At 41.6% G+C, this 10,951-nt stretch overlaps 1 protein-coding gene across 9 annotated transcripts in view; it reads right to left on the bottom strand.

Annotated features, from left to right (window-relative positions):
- Nucleotides 1–10,951, bottom strand: part of LOC143040350 (uncharacterized) — a 22,697-nt gene continuing 11,746 nt past the window's right edge. For 2 of the 9 annotated variants that reach the window (XM_076211319.1, XM_076211320.1), the window contains exons 7-16: nucleotides 10,292–10,338; nucleotides 10,070–10,182; nucleotides 8,856–9,005; nucleotides 6,396–6,761; nucleotides 6,127–6,287; nucleotides 4,338–4,478; nucleotides 4,112–4,264; nucleotides 1,275–1,508; nucleotides 996–1,148; nucleotides 1–847 (exon numbers count right to left, since the gene is read on the bottom strand). In XM_076211319.1, the coding sequence (XP_076067434.1) occupies nucleotides 646–847; nucleotides 996–1,148; nucleotides 1,275–1,508; nucleotides 4,112–4,264; nucleotides 4,338–4,478; nucleotides 6,127–6,287; nucleotides 6,396–6,761; nucleotides 8,856–9,005; nucleotides 10,070–10,182; nucleotides 10,292–10,338 (1,720 nt within the window). In that variant the 3' untranslated portion in view covers nucleotides 1–645. The remainder of the gene's footprint in view (nucleotides 848–995; nucleotides 1,149–1,274; nucleotides 1,509–4,111; nucleotides 4,265–4,337; nucleotides 4,479–6,126; nucleotides 6,288–6,395; nucleotides 6,762–8,855; nucleotides 9,006–10,069; nucleotides 10,183–10,291; nucleotides 10,339–10,951) is intronic. The other 7 variants (XM_076211322.1, XM_076211321.1, XM_076211323.1 and 4 more) reach the window with 7 other exon arrangements.

Genomic DNA, 10,951 nt, shown 5'->3' with positions numbered 1-10,951 from the left:
TGAAGGTAACAGACCATTTTATTCAGGTACACATAAACTAAGGTTGTTGTACAGGAATGTTGCTGTGTCCGTCAAAAGTTACTAGATCTGACTAAACTATCCAAACTTGACATAAAATTAAGGGTAAACCCTAAACATTAAAGTACCTTACATTAACATTTATGATGACAGTCTGACCACACTGTACAACATAAATCATCTTCCAAGTTTTCCATGAAATGTTTCATACAAACCTCGACAAGTCTTCTCACACAGTCGTAGGGCAACAAACAAGATACTAACACAATGCCCAAGCATACCCTTCCACTGGATGCAGTGGTTTCACTGTGCAAGTGTGACAACACGTACTTTTAACTTTGTGGAACTTAGAATATGGCTCGTTCACGTTGGCATACGTAACATATTGAAGTTCCTTTACAAAAAATGGATGAATTTCATCCATACTTCATTCAATGACAAATAAAATTCACTACAACTGCAAACACTTCTGAATTTGCCTATCCATAGTATACACAACTAAGCATAAAGTCTTCATATCTGCTTTCTAAGCATTACTTGGCAATTATGCCACATCACTTCTGTACACGAACACTATAGCATTCATCAGCTCTGCTTGTCCAATTCAGAACTTTGTCTTCCACATGTTCAATACTTGCGCGAATTTGACATTGGGAATCTTTCAAACTGAGTTAGGCTGGAATTAACTGTAAGAGGCATATTCCCAAGGGAAGGTGTAATGGGCTGTGAAACATGGTGATAGTCCATTCGTAGCAGCTCTGTCATAGACATATTGCTGCTGCCAATGTTCGCACTTCGGCTACTCATTGACGGACCATTGTTACTCCATCTGCAAAAACAATAACATGCTTTACTACAGGTAATACAACAACAACACGTTCTTTTATCCATCGCATATACACTGCAAATCTAGTTGCCACCCCTCTATCGTAAACCCTACCTACATGCTAAGAACCAAAAGCTTTCACATCACCTACCTGCTACCTCCTCCCATGTTCCCTGACCCTGACGTTCCACTGCCGCCACCTCCAAGAATACTAGCAGCATTGCCGCTGTAGCCTCCCTTGCCATCTGTGCTTCCTCCTGACCGCCACGTATCCCCTCCACCACCACTGCCACTACCGCCATACCTGCTCATATTACCGCTAATTACTGCCTTGCTGCTAGAGTACATTTATTATCTAAATCTAACCTGTTTAGTCCTTAGCTACATGTACACACACTCTCACATACCAAACTAACCAAGAACAATTTACCTCTCCCTGGGTCTCTCTCTTCCACCTGCTGGTGGTGGAGGGCCCCTATATTCTCGCTCTTCTCTTGGTCCAGGGCGATCCATCCCTCTCCTGTCTTCCCTATCGCGCACATCATGTCGGTGCTCATCGTACCTGCTACTGCCACCACTGTTTCCGTAGTTGTTGCGCCCCGTCGGCAATATTGTATGTCTCACATCTTTGAGCATTTTGGGGGATTGTCTGGTCTGAGGCTCCCTAATAATAATAATAATTGATATTAGTAAAAACAACCATTACAACCTAGTTCCTCACTTCATAACCCTTCACTGACCTGTTACATCTCTCTACCCATCAATATCCAAAGCAATTACAAAATTCAACATGTTGAGACATTGATAAATTACATAAATCATTAACTTTTAACAATTGCCTTCTACAAACTGTAGCCCAATTTTTCTGTGTGTGCGTGTCTGCGCACATGCGTTTAAGAGTTTCTGCATGTCATTCGCCAGTTTGGGATCACAGGTTGGACACATGATCAACATCACCCACGTCCATGAGAACTACTCATATATGGCCCAACTCATGGGTAATGCTGTGACCTTACACCAACTCCTTTCCTGCCATTGTTGAAGTGCTGGCTTGCAGTGCAGCGATGCTTAAATCATTTCGGCCCTGGGCAGTACTAAATTACACTGCTGAATTGGCGGTTGAGTTGCAAGTGTGAATTAGTGTGTGTGCAATGTCTCTCCTAACTTGGGGCTTACACACAAAGGGTCATCTGTGTCCACACATGGGAACACAGTTGCAGAATTTTTTCCCAACCCCACCACAGGGGATCTAGGGTAAATGCAAATAAATGACATGTGCCTCTGGTTCATAGGGGGTTATTTCATAAAGTCCAAGGGCATCTTCCCCCTTATAAAGTATTGGCTACATGTTACCATGCAGTCAATACTCGGAAGTTAACACAGATTCTCTAAGATCTGATGTCTAATGACACAAGAACCCCAAATCTACATGGGGCAATTGAAAAATTTGTGGCCTATGGTAGGACACAAGATACAGACTTGTAGCCTTTTTCAAATAAAATCTAATCTTTCATAAGTTGGTATGAGAATTTTCAAGCCTTTAATGTAATATATATATTTACAGACGGTCGACTTGGGACAGTAAGGTATTGTAGAGATAATGGACAAAATTGGTCATCAGGCAGTCTTTCAATACCTCAACATCAAGGGTTTAACTCCAAAAGGAAATTCATGAGGACATGGTGGCTACTGTACAAGACAATGCTCCTTCATACAGCATGGTTAAAAACTGGGCAGCTGATTTCAAATGGCAGGGACAGCCTAGAAGTTGACCCTCATCAAGGAAAGCCTGCCACTGTCACCACTCAAAAAATCATCAAAAAAATCCATGACCCGTTTCTCACAGATCATTTGACTGAACATTTTATTGTGCCAGAGTTGGATACCTCCCAGGAATGTGTTCATGCAATTATCCACAACCATCTTGAAATGACAAAGGTCTCAGATTGATGGGTCCCAAAACATCTTGGACCTGATCAGAAGCAGCTGCAATGCAACATGTCAAAGAATCTTGCCATTTATGATGCTGATCCACTTTTATCTAATGATTTGTAACCATGGACAAGGCTTGAGTTCACTACTTTCAGCCCGAGTTGAAAGAACAATCAAAACAATGGAAGCATCGAGGACCTCCAGCTCCAAAGAAGGCAAAGTTGGTGATTTCTGTAGGAAAGGTGATGGCTTCCACTTTTTGGGATTCTGAGGGGTACTACAGGTGGATTATCTGACAAAGGGTCAATCCATTACTGCACCATACTATGCTCACGAAAACACGTAAGCACACAAATCCACAGTGGCTCTTGCTGCCATACATTATTGCAGCTTCCAGAACACAGAGGTCAACATCTTGCCAAGGATAATGATGTCACTGATGCTGCCGAGTTGTATTTGGAAGATCAAGACTCAAGCTTTTATGAAGTGGGAATCCGTAAACTCCACGACCATTGGAATGTGTATCAATTTATCACAAATAAATTTTGTACCTTATGCCATGAATTTCTCAATCACCCCTTGTATATAGGGAAGCAGCCCCAAAGACTGGTCTATGGATTGGGCCACGAAATAAAGCATGAATAAATCAAGTTAAAAGCATGACGTGAGGCATCATATGACATGGCCGCGGAGTAACCAGGTACAGACATCAAGACTCACTATGATAAAAGTGTCTTATTGCACTACTCTCAATGAGAATGTGACTAGGAATGTGAGGCACAGAAGTATGAGGCGTGCTCAAAGGGTTTTAACATGTACAAAGTGGGCATGAGCTTTAATTCTTGCCACCTTCCTCAAGGGGACTTGTAGTACAAAAGAGAAACTTCTATTTTAATGGTTTTTTACTGTATTACACACAAAATTTAGATTTCCACAACCTTCAGACAAAACCCCAGCCCTTTAGTTCAGTAAACCTAGAGTCAGCTGCGTTTCCAACCCCTGCACCCATTTCCTTTACCACTTGTCAATCCTTTGCCAAACATCTACCTTGATCCAACCTCGACTGTCTATCATGCTACTGTATTTAGCACCCCAACTCCAGCCCACAAAGCTTTCACTACTTTCTTTTATCCTTGCTCACATTCATTTAAGATGTAAATAAAATACATGTTTAAGGTATGTCATTTATACAGCACACAATACACTGCATTAAAATTCTATCAACCTACACACCCAATTTATATGAATTATCTTTCCTAGGGCAACCTAATCATAACCATTCATAAGCACATTCAACCAATTGTATATATTCTTAAACAATTTCATTGTACCAACCTGCGGGGCTCGTCGTCATATCGTCCTCTGTTTTCAGGTGCACTTCTCTTTCGATCTTCAAAGAATTCTCTTCTGTCTCTGTCCTCAGCAGGACGTTTGACTGGTCTCCTGGTCTCCTCGTATCTGTTGGTATGTACAGGAATCATTCTTCCACTGGTGCGGCACAGAAGTTAGACTTAGGAACCCAAATTTGCGTCTCGTAAATACAAACTATGCATACAAGTACCTCATCTGTTGTCTTCGCAGTTCCTCTCTCTCTCTTTCAAGTTTCTCCCGCTCTATTCTTTGCTGCTCTCTCTCTAGTCTTAGGAGTTCTTGTCTCTGTCGCTCTAACTTGCCCCTCTCGTACCTCAGTTTCTCCCTCTCTCTAAAATTTTAAACACAGTTGAGTACATAAAAACATTAAACTTTAAACAAAAATGCTGCTTCAGTTTTATATATCTCTAAAGCTTCCCTTGACAGCATCATTATAAATAAAGTTGACTTTGCTTTAAAAGTTACCATGATTTCAAATACTACTTACAAAGAATGGCCCTGTCACAGTATATACACACTCTTCACCATTTATCCATCCCACACTCAACCATAACCCATTTGTTGTCCTTTTTATCTGAGTTCCTTATGGATGACCCGTTCCTTTGCCGCTATCTAAGCAATGCAACATGAAAACACCACAGCAGATCCAGACAACTGAACCTGGTTTACCAGTTTAATGACATGGCAATCTCCCTTCCTCCTCCACTCAAGAATTTACATCCAGAACACTTCCAATTTTCCTTTTGGACACAACTACATTCTTGCACTCAACTATCCTCCCACTAATGACCCTGGATCATGTATACTTGCATGTCTTTCCTCTTAAAACAATTTGTCACGGCTCTTTTAACTGCATTGTTTGCTAACTTGAGGGGACGTCCTAGGATGAGGTGGATGGATGGGGTGAAGGGGGCTTTGGGGAAGAGGGGAATGTCTGTTGAGGAAGGAAGGGAGAGGACGGAAGACAGAGGTGAGTGGAGAATGGTTGTATATGGATGATGTTGTGACTGCATGAGGAGGAATGGGCGGGGAAGTGGGGGGTGGGGTAGTATGTGTGAGTAAATTTTGACGCAGCCCGAAGGGATTTCTCCCCGTCCTCGCCTTATATGCAAAGGGGGACGGAGAGGGGGGGTCGCCGATTAAATGAAGCGGCCTCGCTGTGGATGTACTGTGTCTTGCGACACTGCTTCTGACCCAGGGCGGTGGGCAGGGTGCAGGGATGACCCGTCATCCAGGAGGTGCTCAGATGAGAGGAAGGGTGGGAGGGGTGTGGAGTGTATTTAGGGATGAAATGGGTGGGAGTGTTTTTATGCCTTTCCCTTTTTGGCTACCTCCCTTGGAAGGGGGAAAAAAGCCTTGGTATATGTATGTATGTATGTTTGCTAACTTTCCAAGCACATCACTGCTACACTACTTCATCCACAGACATACTCTTATGACTTAGATCCAACACCATTACATTCAGATTCTTTCAAAACTCCAATTCCATCATTCCAACACACTTTGCACTACCAGGGCCAAATAAACAAATCCCAATACCTCCTAACTATACAATTCTACATTACAGGTTCTACTTTCCCTTCTCTCCACTCAAAACACCTTATCTACCACCATTCCAACAACCCCATATGGACCCCTTCAATTACCATACATGTTAAGACGACATATAGAACTGTAATATCACCCACAAGATGGGATTACTGATAAACTAGTGACCAACATCCCTATCTACATATTCCCAACTTGGTATTTTTTATTTAATGTAGTTTCATCCATCATTCTCTAGTTACCAACCTCCTTTTTTTCTTTGGCTACATCCTCGTGCATACAGACAACATAACTAAGGTTCCTTTTGTCCTTCAAGTCATCTTCTAACCACACATGGGAACAAGTAACTGCATGATCCCCCAAACTTCATGTATACATCTAAATAACATTGTAAATTGCCCAAATTAAGAAAAAGAAAGAAAAAAAGTCACCTCTGCAATCTTTCCGCTTCCTCTCGTTGTCTCCTCTCAATATTGCGTTGCCTCATTTCATCTTCTCTCCTCCTTCGTTCCTCTTCTCGTAGAATTCTTTCTCTAGCTCTCATTCGTTGACGCTCTCTCTCCTCCACTATCTTGGGTGGAATATGCACATTCTAAGACATGCAAAAAGTCTGTAGTGTTTACACTTAAATACTCTAAATAAAATTCACATACTTGATCTTATCTCAAATATCTCTACTACATAAGATGAATTACTATACCTGTCTAAGGTTTAATACATCTCTGCGAGGCGGAGTTCTTCGTCGGAAAGTGCCTCCTCTATTATCATGTCGTCTCTCATAGGGAGGACGAGCCGGTCTTACACTTCGACGTTCCTTGTCACGGCTCCTCTCCCGGTCACGTTCACCTTCTCTAAGTTCTGGTTTGTCGCCTTCTTTCTTCTCTCCCTCCTTCTCCTTCTCCCGCTCCTTCTTTGCACCATCTTCTTTCTTGTCACCCTCTTTCTTTTCACCTTCCTTTTTCTTGTCTACAGCATCTTTCTTTGCGTCTGGTTTGCGACTTGACGATGAGGACGACGAGGATGTTGTGGATTTGTTCCTTGAAGGCCCACCAGGCTCACCCTTGGCCTAGGGTTAAGGAATAATCAAATAAACAACATGAAATATGTTTGATGGCTTCAATTATTTGTTGCCCACAAGTTTCACTTAAATGGAAAACCCATATCCCAGAGGCCGGCAACCGTCTCAGGGGCCCTCCTACAGATTTCTCGGGGAAAATACTTTGGAATGTTGTCTATTTTACGGGTGTGGAACAGTTCTTATGCCACTGGCTGAAAGTGGTAGAGGGAGGAACATGATTGCCAATTCACCTATGTGTGAGGAAGGACAAGAAACAAAGATTAAGCAAGATCTTTGGGCCCATTCCAGTGTCACACTTCTCCGATATATCAAACGACTCCCAAAACCTATGAAAAATTTTGAAGGAATCTCTCCATCTGTACCTTTTCTTCTCTAATTGGCCTCCCTTTCTTAATTTACTTCCAAAACATTTTCTATTACTTTCAAAATTTTGTCAAACCCTTCCCCAATTTCACATAACTCTTTTTTGGGATGCATCAAAATATCAAACATATTCCCTCATCCCCCACCCACTCCCATGCATCACAGCATCACCCATACACAACTATTTTCTACTCACCCCACCTTCTGTTTTCTCCCTTCCTTCCTCAACAGACATTCCCCTCTTTCCCAATGTCCCTTTTAACCCCATCCATCCATCTCATCCTTGGTTGCCCCCTTATGTTCACTCTACCCACACCTCGTTTATTAATCATTCCATGTGTCCAAACCATCCCAATACTACTCCAACACTATTTCCAAACTCCTTTTCCATCCCTGCTTTTCTCCTCTCCTCATTTCTCACTCTATCCAACCTACTAACTCCTGCCATACTTCTCAGGTACTTCATCTCGTATTTAAACCGCTCCTCTCTTATATTGCATGTTTCTGCCCCATACAAAACTGTAGGCATGATCACTTCATATAATCTCCTCTCAGCATCATTCCCACATCTTTCTCATTACACTATTCAATACCTCAAGGCTTCTCTCAATCTACATTCTACCTCCACTCCTTTTCCCACCACATTTTCACTCAAAGTATCAAAAGCTATCTACTTCCTCCAGTCTCCCCCTTAACCCCTTCCATACGGTGCCGCATACATAAGCAGCATGAGGAGCAAGTGGATATGTGAGGCTGCCATATCGGTGTCTTGATTATATTTATTGTAGTTGCCCCTGCGTAATGACATATTCTCTAAACTATCTTCATCACATTTTCTATGGTTATCAAAATTCACGGGTGATAGAGAGAACGATCGATACAAGTGGCGACTATATTTTATGATGTGAGTATTATTACGACACATCGTACGTCTGGCAGCTAATGCTGCCCGCGAGATTTTGGCCCGGAGTGAAGAGATTAATACTCGATTCCAATTTGTTGTTATATTCTCCCCTTCTACATCCCATCACATTACTTTTACCCACATTTATCTTGAACTTTCTTCTTTGACACACCTTTCCAAACTCTGTCACTAACTTCCTTAATCCCTCCTCTGATCCTGCCACAAGTGATGTCATCAGCAAACAACAACTGGCTTATCTCCCGTTTTTCTTCATGTTAACCACCTCCAATACCCAGCCATTTCCCTTGCGTTTACTTCACGCACTGCCCCATCCATGTAGATTGAACAGCTAAGTCACAATTAAAACTGCATAATAATATGCATCAATAACCAGTACAGGGAAATTTGTTTCGATATGGCAATAAAGTGGGCCTTTCTTCAAACCAGAATTTTATTGTACAACCAGTAGGAGAAAACACAAGTCAAAGTTTAGCAGTGTCTGAGGTGTTTCACATTGAATGTTAATGTTAACAGCTACCTGCACCTTCGGCATCTTTTTTTTCTGTTAATGCCTTTCATGTCCTTGTTGGAGAAAGGTGAGTGGGTGGGGGATCTACATCTAGTTTGATTTTATGAAATTATTATTTTCCTACAAGTAGTGGGTTTGAAACTAGTCGATAGTACATTACTGCTTTGTTGTTTGCATTGTTTAGGTGGACGAGTTACAATATATATATATATATATATATATATATATATATATATATATAAAATCCCTGCAACAACAATACAATTACAGAAGACCAAATACTCACCTTCTCCACCTGAATCATCCTCCCATGTAGCTCCGTGTGATTGAGTTGAGTGATGCACTTGCCAGCATCCTCACTGCTTACCATGGTAACAAACCCATAGCATTTAGCTCCAGGCGTTTTGGCATTCGTAACTATCTTGGCTGACATCACCTGAAGCAAATCATGAGACAGTATGGGTCACTACAACAGGAAAAACCCATAATTGTACAATATTTCTACACGAACTAGGTCTTTCATATTCAGATAAAATCCCCTTTAAGGTTGTCAACCCATCTACTCTACCAGGTCCATTTAGCCACTCACCCCTACACTGGATAAATAATACACACACATACCAACGGCTTTTTCCCCCTTATAAGGGAGGTAGCAGGTCAGAGGCATAAATCTTCTACCACCCATTTTATCCCAACATACTCCACTCCCATTCACCATCCCCCTTTTTTTTCTAATGCAAAATAATAAAGAAATTGGCGACTGTTGATATAGCTAAGCCTTCTTCAAACATCAGCTCCATACAATCTCACTGGTAAAACCACTTGCAACATATTCTATGCATCCATCCCTAAATACCCTTTCCTTGTACATTTATTCCATTCATTTACCTACTTCACTAAATCACTTCCACATCTCTGCTCGGTGCACCATTCAATTAGTCACAATGGTTTGCTATATCTATATACCAAGGGCTTCTCTTATAAAAAAGTAGGTCAAGGCATGCACCCATTCCTATCCACTACCCATTTCCCTCTACCTTAGCTACTCATTGACAAAACTTTCATCCACACTGCATTACATACACACATACCAAATGATTTTCCCCCTTACAAGGGAGGTAGCTTAAAATACACACTCACAATGGCACCAAGACCACTCCCACCCCATTCCTACATACTCCACTCCCATCTCCTTCCATCCCTCCCATCTTGGCTGCATTACACCTAGAACAAATCATAGCATCCTACATTTCCATCTATGACAGTCCACTACTAATCTGGCATTTTACCACCAGTGCCTATTTTTCCACTGGTTCTATCAGCTGCCACTATATCTTATTTCCTTGTTTTTGAAGATCATTTAAACCATAACCAGGAATCTTCCCCTCACTTTCTCTTCCCCATTGTCTCATCTTTCACTACATGTCATGTATTAATTTTCATTCTTATCCACATAAAAATCTACCATTGTAAAACGCACAAACAAAAGTGTTCACTTACCTTGCCATACTTCGAGAACACAGACTTGAGATCCTGTGCACGTGTTGTTGTTGCCAGTCCACTAACCCACAGATTCCTGCCACTACCGCTGGAGCCACCTTTACCTTTGTGGTCTATGTGCATAGCAATAAATTAGCTGACAATTAACAAAACATAATACCCTATTACATTTCCCATATTTTTTTCTGTTCTCTCCCAGGGAATGCATCATTAAAAACGTACCTTTGTCATCCTTGACTTTGTCATCTTTCCCTTTGTCATCAATGGAGCTGTCAACATACAAACACCACAAGATTACAGTGAGACAATGGAAGGAATTAAATATAAAAATAAATCATTTTCATGTTCCAATGACAAGTTTTCAATAAACCTAAGACTATATCTCATTTAACATACATTTTCATTATGATCTAAGTAATGCAAGAGACTGTAGGGATAATAGTGGAAAAAACTTGTGGTGTTCCAAGCTTAAAATTCCCATTTTCTGATGCCACTTCCAGGTCTTGCACCTGTACGTCAAACCGTAAACTTTCCACAATTTTCATTTCTGCAGGCATACGCACACACACACTCCACTTAGTCCATCAAATAATCCAAGGGATCTCCTCTCACTTGCCAGGCATTACACTCGCCCACACCTTCAATCTCGACTTTCACAACAGCTCCAAATGTATTCCCACCAAATTCGACCCAGAACGGGCTGTTTCTTTCCTCCCAGGCAGGAAGGTTCAAAACTGCCGAGCTTTCCTCTCAAGCGTGGTCCCACCCACTTGATCAAACAGAGGAGTAACAGTCCCATTAGACGTCCTCAGTCCTACATCTTGTACAAAAAGCAGCCTATGCCAATACCTTTGGCCATTCTACCCTCCCTCTACCATGAAG

Source organism: Oratosquilla oratoria, chromosome 28 (genome assembly GCF_046742065.1).
Source record: "Oratosquilla oratoria isolate Oo_2021 chromosome 28, ASM4674206v1, whole genome shotgun sequence".
In the NCBI taxonomy this organism is placed as follows: Eukaryota; Metazoa; Arthropoda; class Malacostraca; order Stomatopoda; family Squillidae; genus Oratosquilla; species Oratosquilla oratoria.
This window is presented reverse-complemented; position numbering and strand designations above follow the sequence as displayed.